Source organism: Physella acuta, unplaced genomic scaffold (assembly GCF_028476545.2).
Source record: "Physella acuta isolate Inbredline_101_S28 unplaced genomic scaffold, ASM2847654v3 ptg000841l, whole genome shotgun sequence".
NCBI lineage: Eukaryota > Metazoa > Mollusca > Gastropoda > Physidae > Physella > Physella acuta.
Genome location: NW_026732358.1, coordinates 510160 through 531275, shown reverse-complemented (window position 1 = coordinate 531275; position 21116 = coordinate 510160). Strand labels below are relative to the sequence as shown.

The window sequence follows — 21116 nt, the reverse complement described above, 5'->3', positions numbered from 1 at the left end:
TAAATATGAAATTCAAGCTTTGTGATTTGACTGACAACAACAGATTTTAATGACAGCCCACAATCCACCGGAGTAGTCAGCCTCAGTGCCGCTACCAGAAGAATAGAACTAAATTAGGGCTTCACCAACCTACCCCCCCCCTCGACCAGTTTCTATGTGGCTTTAGTCCTCATCATCAGCCCTGTATGGTAACACAGCCAACATAATCACAAGGTAATTATAACAACAAGGCTCTAACTTTTATCAGCGACTGCGTGAAGGTAATTATAACAAGGATATTTGAAAATTGTATCAGGTACTGTTAGTGGTCAATATTTTCTTATTGTGTCTGTGATAGGGCCTTATTTTTTAGGCCGTAAAATCAAGACCGTCGTTAATTTGAATTCTGGGTAAAAGAAATGACGTCAGTTGGCGCTTGAAACTGGGTGGGTGGGATATCCTTAGGTCACGTGTCGTCTACAAAATGTGACCAATGGCTGATAGATGCTTGACTATGTGTTCTGATTTTAGCAGTATCGCTACCCACACAGAGTTTCTTCCAGGCATCTCTTCGGGGGGACTTAGCCCCCCGAAAAACTTTTACCGCCCACCCCCCCCCCCCCCCCCCCGAACGAAATGAACTTTATATAATTTATATAGAAAATATATACTTTTAACAGTGTCCGTCCCCCCGAAGAAAGTTTACCGCCCCCCCCCCGAAGATTTCAAGTGCCCCCCCCCCCCGGAGGCAAAAGTCTGGAAGAAACACTGTACCCACAGTGTGACGGTTGTCTAGTTTTAAAAATGATAACAATAGCGTGAATATTTAAAAAAAAAAAAACAAACAAGAGAAAGTAAATACAATTTGTCGTAATTGGGTTTAACATTAGAAGACTTTTTAAAAACAATATCTTGTGAGTTCTCAGTCGTAGGTATTTTAAAAAAAATAGTTCTAGACTTAGGTATTTTATTTTAATAGTCTCGGATTATGTGCTTTTAATTTGATAATGTCATATTTACATACCATTTTATTAGCTCAAAACTCCTTTATTTTTTATTGGACCCTTTCACTGCGGGTTATCACAGGAAGGATTAACGCCTGCAGGACGCAGGAATTTAATTTCTTGACGTTTTGACTCAGCAGTATGACGTCACCAAAACACAGGCAGCACGTGATGCAAGACTCTGGTTTTATCATCTTGGCTGTAGGTACCAGTTTTTATTGCTGGTTTCTCTTTAGGCTGAGCTGAACGTTAGCTCAAACCGCTTCCTGCAGATTTTACTTTACAGGAGCCTTTAAAAACATTCAAAATACATATCTCAGAAATACTCCAAATACTGAAATATTTCTCGGCTATTATTTGTCGCATTGACAGTCTAGGGAAATCAAACTAACCTTTCTCTCTGAATAAATATTTGAATTGGTTATTAAAACAAAATGGCTACATAAGACGTTACAACATACAGTGTTGAACATAACTTGTATCCCTAGCTCTACATGTGAGGACATAAAGGTCACGAACTTATCACTGCATGTCCACGTTTTATTAGCCAGTCTACTCCAAATCTCACTAAGTTAACCCATAAGGTATTTAGTCTCAACAAAGTTAAACTTAAACCCACTCGTCCTCAAGTCTTTTACATTAACTCTATAGTCCTAACGTCCTACTAAATTAACCCTTTATTTCCTAGTCTGCCTTCACAATAAAGCATAGAAAAACGCAAAAATCAGTGAAATATTTTCATTTTACAACTGCAAGAACGCACATCTGGTCAGCATGTAGCGACAGCTAATCAATGCCAGGTAAAATGACCCTTGCATACAAAGACTACATTCGTATGACTGCTTTGGTCAATGTCCCACTCACAATTTTGACTTGATATGAAATGAGTCATTTAATAAAAGTCTGTACTCGAGCATCTAAACTAGTCACTTATTCACATCGGCATTTACATTGTGCACTCAAGCGTAAGAAATTCGTTAATTATGCACGCCCTCCATCTACCTGGCCAGTTCTGCACCGGGTGCGCGGCCGGAAAATGCCGGCAGTGCCACGTGCGTCCCGGTTTAAAAAGAAGGACGAGCGTTTTGGACCTTCCCCGCCAGGGGCTAGTTTCTGGACGAGTAGGTACAGGGGGGAGGGGGGTGTTAGAGTGGGGGGGGGGGGGGCAGGTGCTGAGGGGTGGTCATGGGGAGGCTGGAACCCGCTCAACTGAATTAATAATGTACGCCACTGGTTGGGTGTTTTTTTTTTAGAGGCCAATTTGGCACTAGATAGGTGCGTGTCTGACATGTGTGGTTGTTGTAGCTAGATCTGGTGCATGTGGTTATCTTCGTGTGGTAAATGTGGCTAGCTAGATGTGGCAGATGTGCCCAATTTCTTCAGCTAGATGTGGTAGCTATAGTGTCTGGTGTAGTTGCTTTAGCCATCAATTGGTAGCTGTGTCTAGTAAACGACTCTAGATATGACCACCAATCACCATTCCCGTGGCCCTCTTCTTGACCCTAATAACGTAACCACATCTCTCCATCCTACTCTGTTTTGGGTAATTCCTCCACCTTGGGCCAGTGACATTTCAGCTGATCTATTTCAAGTTTGTTTTGGCTAGATCTACCTACTTTAATCTTCCATTGGGTATTCCAGTCTAGTGCCTGTTTATCAGCTAGATATGGTAATTTTCCACACAATCCAAAGTTGAGCAGCTTGAATCTTAACTGGAACGACGGGCTAACTTCTGTTATTGACTCACAAATAACACATTACTGCATTGATAAGATCAGGACACACACAAACAACACACTACTGCATTGATAAGATCATAACACACACAAACAACACATTACTGCATTGATCAATTTAATGACGTTAATTCAAGCTGAATAGTCAGCATAAAAATACATGGTTAAAAATGTTTATAGAGGTGAAAACAAATACAAAAGTAGTTCACGACATCTTTCTTGATAGTCCCAGGTTTAAAGTAATTTAATTAGAAATACGATAAGATTATGATGATTAAGCGCTAAGATTACACAAATCTTTGCAAAATCTTAAAAAAATAAATAAATAAAAAAAACTGAAATATCTTTTTAATTAATTTGTTTTAATCTGAAATAAAAGTTTTTAGACAGATTTTTTGTAAGAATGAGCAGTTTTTTATGTATAAAAATAAATTTCTTCGTGTAGATTTTGTGATGGAAATGTTGTAGCCTATGTATTAGATAGTCTTACAAGTCCTTTGTTATTTATAATGCTGTAGTTGTGGGGAGGGGGGAGGAAAGAAGGGGTCCAGGCTAATGACTAGTGTTATAACTACAAGAAGAAAATAAAATAAACAAGCCACTCTGATTTACAGAACCTCTATTTTTAAATATAGGTTGTTACGTGATGGAGAGGACTTTCCATCCACAATCCTTTATCCTGGTAGGGAGACAACACAAAACGTGAGCTACAGATACTTGGGTTCAAATCCCTATCAAGATGGCAGCCTGGCAACAGAGAGTACGATCGCCGTACAAGCCCTGGTTCAAATCTCTGTCGAACTGGAAGTTTTATTTGAGCCGACCCAGTTCATTAGAGTACCCGGAAGTAAAAAAAATGGTCATAAACATATTTAAAATACAAATATTTCAGAAATTTAAGCACGAAATTCCGCTATGATGGGGCGGGAAGGGTAAAGGGAGGGGCTAGTAGGGAAATATTTAACAGGAGCAATGTTACCATACACCGTGTTATGTAAGACATGACAATAGACATGGTGGTAGACACCCTGTCAGACATGACATGTGTCATACATTGTGTCATAGAAAACATATGGCAAAGAATTCTTTATAAATAGCATGAAAACCATTGAGATGCACACATTTATTATCTGTTAACTAGATGAAAATGTGCTGTAATTCTCATAGTCTAAAACATGAGAAAGTAGGAAAGAATGTAAAAATCATGTTTAAAAATATCAATTTGAGAAGGTAAGAAAAATAAAACTTTTTTTTAAAAAAAGAAACCTTCTAACTTTGCTAGGTCTAAATATTAAGACAACTATTTATACCTGTTATTACATAGCTATTAAAAGATCACACAAATGGTCATGTCACTTTTAAAAAGGTAACAACAGCTGCTATCAGAATCATGAAGTAAAAGTGTTTGACCAGGTACATACAAGTTTTCATATCAATGTAGAAATATAAAAGCCTGGTCCAAGATTAACACTTGTCATGTAGAGTCATAATCTCTTTCAGACCATAGACCAAGAGGAGACAAAGATGAAATGTTAATAACATCGTCCTGATGTTAAAGCACATACTCCACTTGATAAGTGACCTCAGAGTCAGCTAACATTGGTGACTCTCATCAGAGTCAGCTAACATTAGTGACGCTACTGATAATTTTAAACCTTATATATAGGTGACTTGGTTATTTCTATTAGGTAAAAGAAAAATATATTTTAAAAATTGAAACAAAATACACTAAACAGTTTAAAAATTAAACACATAATATAATATAAACACATTTTAAACAATGTGTCTTTAGTCAATTTAAAAAGTCAAAACACATTATCAATCATTAGTACTTGTTAACATTTTTAACAGATACATCTCAATCATACATTGTGTACACTTAGCCAATTGTACAACTGTAAAAAGAAATTTGTCATTAGCCTACAGAACCTCACCAACAAGATGTCATTACAACTGTTGCCTGTCAAACATTAAGTCTTGTAGTTTTTTAAAACAGACATGGCAAGTAGTAACCAGCTTGACCAAGATACCAGACAAGCCACCACAAACCACAAGTTGTGGTTTCAGTCAAAGACATAAACGGCACCAAGATGCTAAATATCAAGAAAAAGTTTTTTTTTTGTCTATCACTGAAGCAACGTCAATAGCAACAGGAAATCTGCGATACAAAAATTACTGATGAAAAAGTCTTCAGAACCAGTTTACATTTTGTTTGCTATATTTCTTTAAAAAGAAAAAAAAAGCAATGATGAGTACCATTTGTACTTAAGAGCCACACAGCCGAATGCTTCCAAACGATGGGTTGATCCACATGTGCCATGACGTCACTACCGGTCAGCTCAGCCGAGGAGGTCGGGAGAATCACTTCCGCCCGAGTACCTGTTGTCTGTGTGGATCTCCGCGGCACCTTTGGTCGGTATGGTGGTGATGCTGGAGCCAGAACTACTCAGGTTCTCGGAGCTGTCGTGGAAGACATCTGTGGAGGTGGCCAGATTAATGTTTTGTTAGACAGGTCAAAGATATTGTGTGGAGGTGGCCAGATCAATGTTTTGTTAGACAAGTCAAAAACATATATGGGGTGTGGCCAGATCAATGTTTTGTTAGACAGGTCAAAGACATTGTGTGGAGGTGGCCAGATCAATGTTTTGTTAGACAGGTCAAAGACATTGTGTGGAGGTGGCCAGATCAATGTTTTGTTAGACAGGCCAAAGACATCTGTGGAGGTGGCCAGATTAATGTTTTGTTAGACAGGTCAAAGTGTGGAGGTGGCCAGATCAATGTTTTGTTAGACAGGTCAAAGATATTGTGTGGAGGTGGCCAGATCAATGTTTTGTTAGACAAGTCAAAAACATATATGGGGTGTGGCCAGATCAATGTTTTGTTAGACAGGTCAAAGACATTGTGTGGAGGTGGCCAGATCAATGTTTTGTTAGACAGGTCAAAGACATTGTGTGGAGGTGGCCAGATCAATGTTTTGTTAGACAGGCCAAAGACATCTGTGGAGGTGGCCAGATCAATGTTTTGTTAGACAGGTCAAAGACATTGTGTGGAGGTGGCCAGATCAATGTTTTGTTAGACAGGTCAAAGACATTCTGTGGAGGTGGCCAGATCAATGTTTTGTTAGACAGGTCAAAGACATCTGTGGAGGTGGCCAGATTAATGTTTTGTTAGACAGGTTAAAAATATATAAATTGTGTATGTCATTGTGAGGTGGCTAAATCAATGCTTCGCTAGACGATCAAAAGGTAAACATTGTGTATGTCGAGGTGGACAGGTCAATGTTTTGTTAGACAGGTCATTGTGGTTCGACGGGTCAACAATGTATGCCCGAATTGGACAGGTAAATATTTGGATAAAAAACGAATGCAAGTTGTGTCCATCCTAAACGTTTCTGATGCCAGCCATATTTTCTTTACATATATAAAAACTCAAATTATTAAATCCTTTAAGAAACACTATGGACGAACTAGAATATATGTCACTTTGAGTAAAATCTAACAACTGCAGATGACACAACCGTCACGCACGTACTTATATGTGTCCTACCCCCTTCCCTCACCTGTGTTCTTACCTATGCCATCAATTCGCGCACTACATAGTGCTTATGCCGACCCGACCCAACCCTAGTCCCTCACATTTTCAGTACACCCCCGGTCCTAACATGCCCCTACCCCCGGCCTAACATGCCCTTACCCCACGACCCGACCCAACCCTAGTCCCTCACATTTTCAGTATACCCCCGGTCCTAACATGCCCCTACACCAAGACCCGACCCAACCCTAGTCCCTCACATTTTCAGTACACCCCTGGTCCTAACATGCCCCTACCCCCCGACCCAACCCTAGTCCCTCACATTTTCAGTACACCCCTGGTCCTAACATGCCCCTACCCCCGGCCTAACATGCCCCTACCCCACGACCCGACCAACCCTAGTCCCTCACATTTTCAGTACACCCCCGGTCCTAACATGCCCCTACCCCACGACCCGACCCAACCCTAGTCCCTCACATTTTCAGTACATCCCTGGTCCTAACATGCCCCTACCCCCGGTCCTAACATGCCCCTACCCCCGGGTCCTAGCATGCCCCTACCCCGGTCCCAACATGCCCCTACCCCCGGGCCTAACTTGCCCCTACCATCTGGTCCTTACATGCCCCTACCCCCGGGTCCTAACATGCCCCTACCCCACGTCCCAAGCCTATTCTGTCACATTTTCAGTACACCCCTGGTCCTAACATGCCCCTACCCCCGGGCCTAACATGCCCCTATCCCCGGCCTAACATGCCTCTACCCCCGGTCCTAACATGCCCCTACCCCCGGCCTAACATGCCCCTACCCCACGACCCGACCAACCCTAGTCCCTCACATTTTCAGTACACCCCCGGGTCCTAACATGCCCCTAACCCACGTACCTACCTGATAACCCCACGTTTATACCCTCCCACCCAGTTCACCCCCAAACGCTGACCCCACGTCCACACACGAACATCCCCCGATCTTATCACCAGCAGCAAGCCATGAAACATCCCCCCCCCCCTCAACTAGCGACATCACTGACAGTTGAATAGAGCCTGGACCAGAGACTGAGAAGAACAATTCCTACAATTAAACCTTCAGACTTCTCTTTATGTCTACTTAAACTGTTGCATGCTCTATACAGAGGGTAGCAGGGTGTGGCTGTGTGTGGCTGGGGAGGGGGTACGCCACCCATACAATCAGTTCACCCCTTGTCCCCCGTCCAATCGACAAGTTAGCGGTTTTGTCACCCAGACGTCCTCTGGTCAAGACAAGGTCAGCTGAAGGTCACAGCATGATGGTGGACGGTAAAGTCATGTTTACAGGAAACATAATGGTAGGTCTGATGGGCACGGTGCCCGCTGAGTGCCGGGCATGGGGTGATTGTACGCATGTAGCCAGGACTGTTGACCAATCAGCATCGATTAACTTGAGACATGTGACATCTGTCATTCAAGAGACATGCGCAGTCGAAAAGAAGATCACCCTCCGCCATCTTGGGTTAAAACCACAGTTGATTGTATATGAGTGAGTTTCTACGTTTTAATTAGATACACGCAAAATATATTTGTTTTAGATTGTGTGATGGGTGGGGAAAACATGGTAGTTGTATGCCATGGAGAACATATATGGTGTACTGATTACAACATATTATGGCAAGTGTTAGCGTCGTTTAGGGCCTGCACAGATGGTCAACTTGTGACGTTTTGACCTTTCTTCATAAGGATATCACACAGACACTCACTAATTCACACAGAGACACTCACTAATTCACACAGAGCTGTTTCTCGTATGTCCAACAGCGAAGACTTTTCACGGTTAGCTGTTTCCTATCTGATGCATTTATCCTACAACGGATTGTGACGTATCACTCTCCTACCGTGCCGGCCGTTCCCTGGGTATTGTCCGGTGTCAGCGGGTACCCGTACGCCACCCCCCCCCCCCCACCCAACCATCCTCCACCGTAGACGTAGGGTCGGATCCCTGCCCAGAGAGGCGTGACAGAACAACGGCTTTCTATGCCGACTAATTTGTCCTTTAGCAGCCCATGACTGTCAGGTCTGACACGAGACAAGCTGACCTCTACTGACAACCTGTAGTGACAACCCCTGGTGACAACCTGTATCTCCAACCAGATCAGCATCACTCCAACAATACACAATTCAACCTAATTTTAAAAAAATCTATTCTAAGAGCTATGACGGGACTGTTATCAAAGGGAAGCCACCCTTGCATGACCCAATCAGCCAGGTTTGGCGCTAGGCGGCAGTCAAATAAAAATAGCGGGCCAATCGTCAGGCAGCGGCTCATTGGGGTGGGATAATGGGCCGCAGACAATGACACGAGTCTGGTGCCAGCCGAGGAGTGCAGGGCCACTTTGATGAGCCGTCATCATGGCTCATGTTGGATCAACACGGCTCATTGGGTCCCATTAGTGACCCACTCATCCCGATGGAGGCAGTAGAGGTTTGTGGTAACCCCACCCATGTTAGGGTAGTGGTGACTTTAACAGAGGGTGGTGGTGACTCCAACATATGGGGAGTGGTGACTCCGACATATGGGGAGAGGTGACTCCAACGTATGGGGAGTGGTGGGTGACTCCAACATATGGGGAGTGGTGGGTGACTCCAACATATGGGGAGTGGTGGGTGACTCCAACATATGGGGAGTGGTGACTCCAACATATGGGGAGTGGTGACTCCAACGTATGGGGAGTGGTGGGTGACTCCAACATATGGGGAGTGGTGGGTGACTCCAACATATGGGGAGTGGTGACTCCAACATATGGGGAGTGGTGACTCCAACGTATGGGGAGTGGTGGGTGACTCCAACATATGGGGAGTGGTGACTCCAACATATGGGGAGTGGTGACTCCAACATATGGGGAGTGGTGACTCCAACATATGGGGAGTGGTGACTCCAACATATGGGGAGTGGTGGGTGACTCCAACATATGGGGAGTGGTGACTCCAACATATGGGGAGTGGTGACTCCAACATATGGGGAGTGGTGACTCCAACATATGGGGAGAGGTGACTCCGACATGAAGGGAGTGGCGACTCCAACATATGGGGAGTGGTGGGTGACTCCAACATGTAGGGAGTGGTGACTCCAACATATGGGGAGTGGTGGGTGACTCCAACATATGGGGAGTGGTGACTCCAACATATGGGGAGTGGTGACTCCAACATATGGGGAGTGGTGACGCCAACAAATGGGGAGTGGCGACTCTATGCTGGGTAAAGGTGACTTTCATAGACATGATGACTCCAACTTAGGTTAATGGTAAACCAGCATAGGGTAAAGGCTACATTAGCAGAAGTGTAATTATGACTCCTTAATGTAATGCTGACGCCATCGAAGGATAGCGGGTAGTCCAATAGCGGATCTCAGCAGGCTAAAGTTCAATGGAGTTTACTTTATACCCCGCCACTATATACATGTTACAAAGATGGGTAATTTGGTGGTAATGACTGTATAAAAAGTCAACTGTTGACTGACAGGGTGAAAGGACTATATACACGGATGTGTAGACCACAGGTTCATTGAGAGAGTGAATGACCATATCGACAGCTCAAGTTGACTGCACTAATGACTGTATAGATGACTGATTTCGATGACTAAATGACCATATCGACAGCCCGAGATGACTGTATAGATGACTGATTTAGATGACTTGTGAAGAAAGAAACAGCGCCACAGAGTGTGAGGGAGCGATATCACCGTACCACTTCAGCATCGATTTCATGCGTCTCCTCTCATCAACTTAATTAGCTAGTGTAAAACCAGGAGTCACTAATTAGAGGCTTCCACCCGCCTATAGTGTACCAGAAGTCGACCACTGAACAGTGCACTCGAGGTTAGAGAACACTTCGATAAAAAAAAAAAAATAAACGTATAAAGAAATCAACACTATTTTAGTCATCAGAAGCTAACATTAAACGTATAAAGAAATCAACACTATTTTAGTCATCAGAAGCTAACATTAAACGTATAAAGAAATCAACACTATTTTATTCATTAGAGGTCAGCACTATTTTTAGTCATTGCCGATAAAAACATGAATTCAACCAATTAATTACTCTGTAGAAAGGAACTAGGTTGGTATTGCTGTTGGCAATCAAAGGAGACGCCGGCTGGTACTTGATCTTACTTAAGTAAATAAAGATCACGTTTAGCATAGAGGATAGTGTCTGTCTGATAGGTGGTGTATGGTGGTAGTGTGGTGTATCACTGTACTAAGTGGTGTTCGGTGTTACATGGCACCAAATTATGAATGGCGCAATGTGATGAAGATGCTCCTACACTTCTGAATGGTGTTCGGTGTTAGGCGGTGTGACACCAACGTTATTAACGGTGTAAGGTCTTAAATTGGAGCGTCAAGCAGATTCTGAATGGTGTAAGGTGTAAGATGGTGTTCCTCCATTTGTTACCATGTTAGATACGAGTCACTAAAGGGGGGAGTCACTCAAGGCAAGAGTCACTAAGGATAAAACTAACAGAGCGTCATAAATGACACAAGCGTCAGTAGGATGAAAGAGGGAGCGATCGAAAGAAGAAATCACTGAAAGGTTTACAAAGCTGGCATTTCCATGTGCGATACAGGGGCAACAATTTCGTGGCCAAGCTTTGTGTGGCTGCCGGGCAAGGGAGAGCACCGCACGTAATTAACTCCCCTTTTTGTCTCTGCCTGCCGCTGATGGTGCCCTTATTGTTGTGCCAGAGACCACGCAGAGGGCATTAAATGGGCCAGGCCGAGGGCACGAAATGGGCCACTGACGGCTGAATCAAACAGGGGCTGGACCAAAGGGGGGCAGTTGAGATTAAACACACACGATGTTAATCTGGTGAGCAGGGCGCCACGCCCCCGCCCGGACCCGGGGAGCCGTTGCCCGAGATTTAATCGGACAAAATGTCTATGTTTTGTCCTTCAGCGGGGGCCAAAAACGGCAGGCCAGAGTTCGAAATGTCGCAGTTTTGTGGTCAAACAGTTATTAGGTCGGTCGGAGAACTGATGGCAGTAATTGTGTGGGAATCAAAGCGCTGAGTTTCACGATGCTAAATCAAGGCATCAGACTCAAATATTTGCGCCCAGGCAAGTGTAGGCCTATATATATATATATATATATATATATATATATATATATATATATATATATATATATATATATATATATATATATATATATATATATATATATATATATATATATATATATATATATATATATATATATATATATATATATATATTGAAGTGAAATAGTGAAAATAATCGTTTTGAGTTAATTCTATCATAAAGCGGTTCTCACATTGGAATGTACAAGAGCCCATGGCGTTGATCTCAACCAGATCCTCCATCAGAATGAGAGCTAAAGCAGCTGAAATTGTCATGTCTAGGTACCAATAACTGACGATCAATTGATCCATTAACAGTTGATCCATTGGTACAATAACTGTTGATTGTCGAGGGTAGATGAAAGCCACATTACAAAGGGGCAGGGCTGTAGTGCACCCAATTCGCTGCACCAAACGACTTGACCAACAGCATAAAACAGTCGGGGGGGGGGGGGTGTCTCTATCCCTAACTCCCTCCCCACCCCACCAAAAACTCGAATCAAACCTCAAGTGGAGAGCCAGCATGGCGGCACCGTCTTGACGTTGATTTTAACCCAAGAAGTGCCACAACAAACCCCGGCAGTGTTGGAGAAAAGAACCTCAGTCAACCCTCCATCTCTTCCCTGCTACACCCCACTCCACCCAGATACCAGCCCAGCCCGACTTTACGTTGAATCTAACCCAAGAAGTGCCACAACAAACCCCGGCAGTGTTGGAGAAAAGAACCTCAGTCAACCCTCCATCTCTTCCCTGCTACACCCCACTCCACCCAGATACCAGCCCAGCCCGACTTTACGTTGAATCTAACCCAAGAAGTGCCACAACAAACCCCGGCAGTGTTGGAGAAAAGAACCTCAGTCAACCCTCCATCTCTTCCCTGCTACACCCCACTCCACCCAGATATCAGACCAGCCCAACTTGACGTTGAATCTAAGCCAAGAAGTGCCACAACAAACCCCGGCAGTGTTGGAGAAAAGAACCTCAGTCAACCCTCCATCTCTTCCCTGCTACACCCCACTCCACCCAGATACCAGACCAGCCCGACTTGAAAGAGGCACTTAGAAAATGGCGTTGGCAACTTGGACTCATTATGCTACCCACTCCCCCTTTCTCACATGCAAAGCAAAACTGTCGATTTATGGCGAGTTAAATAAATTAATTGTAGAATTATAAGACTGACGTGCACTGGCAGGGGAAGTAATGCATAAATCTTGTCCCGATTTGCCCGGTGTGTCGCTGTGGTGGCCGCCCTTTTCCTGTCGGCCATGGCGGCTGTGTGGGGGCACTCAACCGTGACGTGTTCGCACTCGGGGCACGGACCACGACGTGGGGGCCCAGTCTCGAACAATCCTGGCATACACGGGCAGTCTTCCAACCGGCTGGGTTCGCAGACCGTCCCAGAGTTACATAGTGCAAGTAGGAGCAGCAATAACGTCAGAGGGGTGGGTAGAACAGGTACAACCTTGTGTATTATAGGTGTTGTCTACAGCAGGTACAGCAAGGTGCACTATAGGTGTCGTATAGAAAAGGTAGACCTAGGTGTTACTTCCATCCATAGTTGACCCACTCTAACAAGAGAAGGTTACCTCACAAAACGTATGTTGCGATAGTAGTTTTGTTGTTGTTATAAAGCGAGGTTAAGTACCCAATGACCATCAAGTTAGTTGGCTTATGACGTCAACAGACTAGTTGACCTTGACACAAAGACTGCACCCTGTGAGTAAAATCAGGACACGCCAGTTTTAGTTGTGTTTAGTGTTTGTATACAGCTAAACAGTAGCCAATGTCTTAAATGGATTGGGTTTTATTTTAAAAGAAGAAAGCTTGACATATTCTGTAAGTAGAGACCAGCACTGACAGATGAGTTGAGATGAGAACCTGACCGTTCATACCTCGACTAGAGTGAGTAGAGTTGAGCTGTTTCTCTGAGCTAGGCCTGTGAAGGTGCTGTAGGTTTTACCACCACACTACTGCTGACTGGACTAGTGTCGGCTCCAGCCCAGGAGTCAAACTCCGGGGGTAACAGCTCTACCCCTCGACCAACCCGCTCTCTCACCAGTATAACCATCAATGGATGGATATACCACCAGTATAACCATCAATGGATGGATATACCACCAGTATAACCATCAATGAATGGATATACCACCAGTATAACCATCAATGGATGGATATTTCACCAGTATAACCATCACTGGATGGATATACCACCAGTATAACCATCACTGGAGTATAACCATCACTGGATGGATATACCACCAGTATAACCATCACTGGATGGATATACCACCAGTATAACCATCAATGGATGGATATACCACCAGTATAACCATCAATGGATGGATAAACCACCAGTATAACCATCAATGGATGGATATACCACCAGTATAACCATCAATGGATGGATATACTGAGCAGTGGTTTATACTATAACAACCGTTATGAGAAGGAGTAAAGTCACAGAAGATGATCGAAGTTTCGTGACTGAAGTCATATTCGATCTAAACCTTATAATAAAAACGCAACCATCTTATCCATTAGAACATCTAGACGACCTGTAGTACCACCACCAGGGATTCTCAAGCCATCTCCACCATCTCCGTCAGTAAACACGGGCAGTCGTCACGGTTGAGCACCGACTCACCCGCGGGTTCACGGAGGGCAATCGTTTACAACCCGGGGGTCAAAGGCCAAGCTGTACTCGCATGCCTGGCTCCCAGAGTCAAGCACCCAGGCAGCAAGACGTCGCTGCCAGTTTACAGAAATGGCTTCAAGTGGCGCCCCCTCGCCCCGGGCCGGCCGATGAAAGGGACGTGGAACCCACACCATTGGGTAAGCTGGTTGCCCGCTCTCGCTAAACTTCGTTTATCTTCATTACCCAAACGGTTGGGGGAGAGGCGAATTATTTTCGCTTCGTCTTGAGGAACTCACAGATTGAAACTAGCAGGGGAAGACAACTCGCCTCGAGTGGGCGACACGGCGGCGGTAGTCGGCTCTTGGGCGAATATTTTAACGGCTTTTTAACGCCACAGACGAAGATTATAAAATTTAACACTTTTTTGTGTTTATTTATATTTTCAATCTTGTACTTGTGAGCTTAAACTGCAGAGGTAAGTGCTTAAGTGCAGCTAAGCGCAGCTAATGCGTTGACATTTTGCTGTGCGATGTCATCAGTATATCTCGACGATAGTCAGGCTTTAGAATAAAGAAAAATTATGATGGTCCTTATATCAACTGCAGACAAATTATGATGGTCCTGAACTCAGAACAAAAAGACGAATAGATCAGGAAGAATGACTGCAACCCAACGTTCGAGTAGGCACCGGAACTAAATGGTCCCCGAAGAAATGCAAAGGTCTCAAAAGTAGAGGATCCCTAAAAATTTTAAAGGAAACTTTCACAAATCAAATGAGAACCCTCCAGATATTGTATGAGAACCCTCCAGATATTGTATGAGAACCCTCCAGATATTGTATTATATTGTGCCAGTGGTCAGATAAAAGACGACTAATTCTGTGTACTGGTCAGACAGCCACGCCCACATAAGGTCAGGTCATTAACCAAAGTTTAAACCAACGGCCCCAGGAAACGAAAAGTGGGCCGTACAAGCGGCTCCATCAGCGAACATAGAGCTGAGAAAATTCATCCAAGACTAAATCGATACAGTCGTTTTCTCACGTCCAGCGTCAGGCAGAGACAAGTACAAAACATCAGGTAAAAATGTGATGGTACGTAAAGATGGGAGGGTAAGTAAAGATGTCAGGCAATAACAAATAGAATACGTCAAGTAAAGATGGGATGGCAGGTAAAGATGGGATGGCAGGTAAAGATGGGATGGTAGGTAAAGATGGGATGGTAGGTAAAGATGGGATGGTAGGTAAAGATGGGATGGCAGGTAAAGATGGGATGGTGGGTAAAGATGGGATGGCAGGTAAAGATGGGATGGGTGGCAAGTAAAGATGGGATGGTAGGTAAAGATGGGATGGTAGGTAAAGATGGGATGGTAGGTAAAGATGGGATGGTGGGTAAAGAAGGGATGGGTGGCAGGTAAAGATGTGATAGCAGGTAAAGATGGTATGGCAGGTAAAGATGGTAAGGCAGGTAAAGATGGGATGGTAGGTAAAGATGGGATGGTAGGTAAAGATGGGATGGTAGGTAAAGATGGGATGGTAGGTAAAGATGGGATGGTAGGTAAAGATAGAAAGGGATGGTAGGTAAAGATGGGAGGGTAGGTAAAAGATGGGATGGTAGGTAAAGATGGGAGGGTAGGTAAAGATGGGATGGTAGGTAAAGATGGGATGGCAGGTAAAGATGGGATGGGTGGCAAGTAAAGATGGGATGGTAGGTAAAGATGGGATGGTAGGTAAAGATGGGATGGTAGGTAAAGATGGGATGGTAGGTAAAGATGGGATGGTAGGTAAAGATAGAAAGGGATGGTAGGTAAAGATGGGAGGGTAGGTAAAAGATGGGATGGTAGGTAAAGATGGGAGGGTAGGTAAAGATGGGATGGTAGGTAAAGATGGGATGAAAGGTAAAGATGGGATGAAAGGTAAAGATGGGGTGGTAGGTAAAGTTCTTAGGCAGTAACACCTCGTGTTAATCAATTGGTCTACAGGGATAGAGGTGGAAGAAAATATACATTGCGACAATCTGGACAGAGAGACAAATCAAACACTGACACCTTTAGTGCTGGCACTATTTTAATCCCACTCTCAACCCGAGACGCCAGTATACACATTCCGATCCTATTCCTTTTAGCGCCCCTATCCACCAGCTTAACATCCCAGCCCCTACCTACCATCCTATTGCTACCATCCCACCCCTTACCCAGCAGCCTGCTACTACCATCCCAGCCCCTTCCCAATACCATCCCAACCGCTTCCCACCAGCCTATCGCTACCATCCCAGCCCCTACCTACCATCCCAGCCCCTACTCACCAGCCATCTTTATGTATTACTTTTCTCAACTGTGGCACTTCTCTACATCATCACACCTCTGCCCACCGTCCATCCCACCTCCAAAAATTGCAAAAGGTACCAACATACATTTGGCAACCATCTTTGAGGGAAGAAGTTTTAGGAAGTCAATATTGTAACATGCGAGAAAGGAATGAGTGAAGCAACCAAAGTTTCTAGAACTTTGTGCAACTAATAGACAGCTAGAGAGTGCACCAACACAGGGCAGGGAGATCGATAAAGAAAGATAAAGGTTACAGTACTAGTTCATTATTGAGCTGCTCCTTTATAATTAGACGGCCAATTAAAGGCTAATTGATAAGCAGGAGACGTGAGGAGGTCATACTGAAGGCGGGGAAGGGAGGGGTGGGGGTCGTGTTGTGAGGGTGGAGATGAGTGTTGGGGTGGGGTGGTGATGGTGGGGTAGGGGTAGGGGTGGGATGTAGGGGTGGGTGGGGAGTTGGGGTGTATGGGTGGGGTGTAAGAGGTGTATGGATGGGGTGTAAGGGTGGGGTGTATGGGTGGGGTGTAGGGGTGGGGAGTAGGGTTTTCAAACATAATTTGCATAGTGAGGTCAAGTTGTGAGGGTTAAGTAGTGTGGGGTTGAGGTGAGGGGGTGTGTGGGTAGAGGTGTGTGAATCTGTGGGAGCATTGTACCTAAAACTTTCCAGAGGTGATGTAAGGATGTCCCGCATACAAAACCTCTTTAGAGGTGTTGTGGAGGTGTGGGGTGGAGATTTGGGAGTGAATGTGTGGGGGAGTGGGGTGGAGATTTGAGGGGTAGGAGCGTGCCAGCCACATTAAACCAGTGGCAAGGACACAACTAAAAAGAAATCTACAACCTTACCACACATCCATTGGCACCGACCTCCAGCCCCCCCCCCCCACATAAGCCTTCAACCACCACCCTAACCACCCATTACCACTCTAGGCTAGGCCTTGAGTCTTTAGGACTACTATCCTACACCTGACCTTGTATCTTAAATGGACAGTTGACCAACCACCCACTAACCTTGACCCCCCCCTCTCCCCAGTATCCTCTATAATACACAAACAAGTTCAAGATTCCCTTCTTGTAAAACAAACCCCACATCTTTATTATACACCTGCAACTGTCCCCCAATCATCCAGCATCATAGATCTACCTGTAATATACATATTAATTCAAATCTATCGCAGAAATACCCCAACTCAGGATGGCCAATATTTTTTGTTCAACTGCCGGGAAATGAAATGAAGACGAGCTATCCCATCATTAGCCACTCCCCGGCCGTCCGCCTTGCTGTTTATATTCCATTTAACTCCTAAATTAGAGAGCTCTATACGGCCCGGCTGTAATGATACACCGCGCCAAACTCATCAGCGCGGTCCAAGGGAAATAATCACAGAAATAGCCGCGTTTTTTTTACCCTTCGCATCAAACTTCGCAAGGGGAAGTAATAACACGACCGCGGCAAGAGAATGATTCATTAAACTGCACAGTGAAAGGAGTTATTTCTCAATGGTTTATTCCTCGTATATTTCTATAAATAAATCCGCATTATATATATAAAAAAATCAACAGATCTGAGATACAGGTAATGACACAGATGAACAGGTTGTGACAATTGACCTGTCAATACCTGTGTTCTCATTAGACGAGGTGTTTGCCTGCCCGACCTTTACACTCAGGGGTTCAAGTGGCAATAGGCCTACACAACCTGCCCGGGATAATTAGCACTGTCAGTTGGCTGGGGGACTGGATATTTCCTCACAACGCCAGAACTTTCCTCGCGAAATAACACACTATTTGCGATAATTGACGTTCACGCCTGGATTATTTCCCGTGCCTGTGGTTTCAAAGGTCAAAAATATCAATTCTTATAGATTTTTCTTTCCGCGACAGAGAAAGTAGGTGGTAGGAAAATAGGGGACACAACCCTGAATATATACATGAAAATTAAAATATACAAGAGTCGCTTCCCTTGTTTCTGCAAATTGCTTTTTGTCTAATTTTCCCCTCTAAATAGAAATTAAAAAAAAAAATGTTTGGCTTCCAACTATTACAACTAAATACAATACAGATAGCTGATTTTTTTTATAGCCCCAAACCACACTCTTTAATCCACTGGTGTCGATTTACTACAAAAGATAACTCCAACACACAATAATCCTAAAGGTTAGGTCAAGTAAACAGAGCCATTAAATATGTTCTGTCAGTCTCATTTTGTCTGGCAATCTCCCAACTCCTTTACCTTATGTCACGGTGTTTGTCCTCCCTCCCCCCCCTTACCTTATGCCAGCCTCATGGTGTTTGGTCACCCCCCCCCCCCTTACCCTATGTCATGGTGTTTGTCGTCCCCCCCCCCCCCTTACCTTCTGTGAGCCTCATGTTGTTGGGGCCCCCCTCCTGGGCAGGCGACTCTATCATGGCCTCCTCCATTTGTTTCCTCAGTCTATCCTCTTCCTCCTCACTCCCTCTTGGCTGTCTGAGGATGTTGGACTCTGTCCACTCACTGAAGACATCACTCAGGATGGGGGACTGCTCGTAGCTGCCTGAAGAACACATACACATAGGGGACTGCTCATAGCTGCCTAAAGAATACATATGTATAATAGAGAGGGTGGGTACTGTACATAGCTGCCTAAAGAATACATACACAAAATATAGGGGATCTGTTTGTAGCTGCCTAAAGAACACATACACATAATATAGGGGGATTGCTCATAGCTGCTTAAAGAACACATACACATAATATACGTGATTATGGTGCCCATAAGGGTTATATGGACCAATGGACAAGTCAGAGATCTGAACTCAAGCAGTCTACTACCAGGCCATGCCATTACATGAATGCCAGACAGAAACTGCCATAATTTTTCTGTTCTAGAATTATGTGGTTGTGTTGTATATATCACTGACCTGCTTCTATGTATTAATATTTTTCTGTTCTAGAATTATGTGGTTGTGTCATATCTGTCACTGACCTGCTTCTATGTAGACAGGGGCAGCGTTGGCGCTCCTGCCTGGGCTGGTGGTCCTGTCACTGGTGGATGACCTCCGGTAGGCTGGCCTGGTGGTTGGCATGGCAACAGGGCTGGAACGACTTGGGTGAAGTCTATGAAACAAAAGTAAGAATAAAGAAGCCACTAGCATAAAACAAATGATAGCAAGTACCAAAAAGAAAACTTTGCAACCTAGTTTCAGACAAACTATAACACTTAGTTAAGAAGGATATAAGAGCAAAAAATGGGAAGCAGGTTTTGCAAATGACCTGCTCAAATATTAGTTATTACAGATGGTTTATTTTTACATCTATTTGAAAATTACGAAAATAAAATTTTAAAGGATTTTATTATTTTAGCCACAAGTTATTATCGGTTACTTTTTAGTGTAATCAAAGAATTGAGAAAATTTTAAAGTTGAAATTTGAGACGCAGCTATATCCCTTTACGTTGGCAAAATTTAGCTATAAAAATAGTCAATTTTTATAAATTTTCATCCCTATTTGAAAACCGTTTAAATATATTTTCAAGGAATTTTTCTTTTATCCAACTGTTTACTTCGTTTTTTTGTGTAATCAAAGAGCGGGGGAAATTATAAATGTATATTCATGACGCAGTTACATCCCCTTAACAATTAAAATTGAGGAGTAAAAGTACTGATTAACCACTTAGTATGACATTTCTGAGAATCTAGTATTTTTTCAGGTGCCTACAGCACCAGAGCTATCTCATCACCAAATTTCATCTATCTGTCGCATCTGCAAGTCGACCTAATTCAAGCACTTTATAAAATGTATAGTTGACTGTCTTTATAGGTCAGTTTATGGTCACTTTAAACTCATGATTGAGATGACTCTATTTTTCACTGTAAAAAGATACTGAACAGAAACATTTGGGTTAAGTTAGACCCAGCACTTACTTCAAACTCTCCAGGTCGCAGTCATCAGTCAGTATGTCCATGGTGGTGACGTGTGCGGACATCTCAGGGCTGCCAGAAAAGAGGGAGGAGGAGGAGGAAGAGAGGATGGTGGTGGTCTGCGGGTTCTGGTAGGTCTTGAATGAGAACTGGGGGCCCATCCACAGTCTCCTGTGGGGGCCCACATGGGTGATGATCTCTACCTGTAGACACGAGGCTCTACATTTAGCTTTATTCATTAAGTGGTGACTTATTTCACTTCTATACAAACTTGAATGAGAACTGGGGGCCCATCCACAGCCTCCTGTGGGGGCCCACATGGGTGATGATCTCTACCTGTAGACACGAGGCTCTACATTTAGCTTTATTCATTAAGTGGTGACTTATTTCACTTCTATACAAACTTGAATGAGAACTGGGGGCCCATCCACAGCCTCCTGTGGGGGCCCACATGGGTGATGATCTCTACCTGTAGACACGAGGCTCTACATTTAGCTTTATTCATTAAGTGGTGACTTATTTCACTTCTATACAAACTTGAATGAGAACTGAGGGCCCATCCACAGCCTCCTGTGGGGGCCCACATGGGTGATAATCTCTACCTGTAGACACGAGGCTGTACATTTAGCTTTATTCATTAAGTGTAGACTCATTTCACTTCTTTACTAAAATTTCGTCTGAATGGGAAAATTGTTATTTTAAAAACTTTCTAAGAGATCCATCATAATTCAGAAGGAAATTTGAAATTTTACTGTTCTTATTTTAAGAAAATTTAACTTATGTGTCTGAAAACCTAAACAGCAAATTAAACCATAAAATGCAGGAACAGGTAACTCTGGCTTTAGAATATAAAGAGTTCTCCCCACAAGAAGACTAGATAAACCACAAGGGCTTGCATGAGCCACC

At 43.8% G+C, this 21116-nt stretch overlaps 1 protein-coding gene across 1 annotated transcript in view; it reads right to left on the bottom strand.

The window, feature by feature from the left end:
* Positions 1-2824: 2824 nt before the first annotated feature.
* The window catches only part of LOC131951969 (BCAS3 microtubule associated cell migration factor-like), a 39540-nt gene continuing 21248 nt past the window's right edge, over positions 2825-21116 (bottom strand). Inside the window, exons 18-21 of the mRNA XM_059314439.1 lie at positions 20214-20413; positions 19277-19407; positions 18665-18844; positions 2825-5195 (exon numbers count right to left, since the gene is read on the bottom strand). Coding sequence (XP_059170422.1) covers positions 5059-5195; positions 18665-18844; positions 19277-19407; positions 20214-20413 — 648 coding nt within the window. The 3' untranslated portion in view covers positions 2825-5058. The remainder of the gene's footprint in view (positions 5196-18664; positions 18845-19276; positions 19408-20213; positions 20414-21116) is intronic.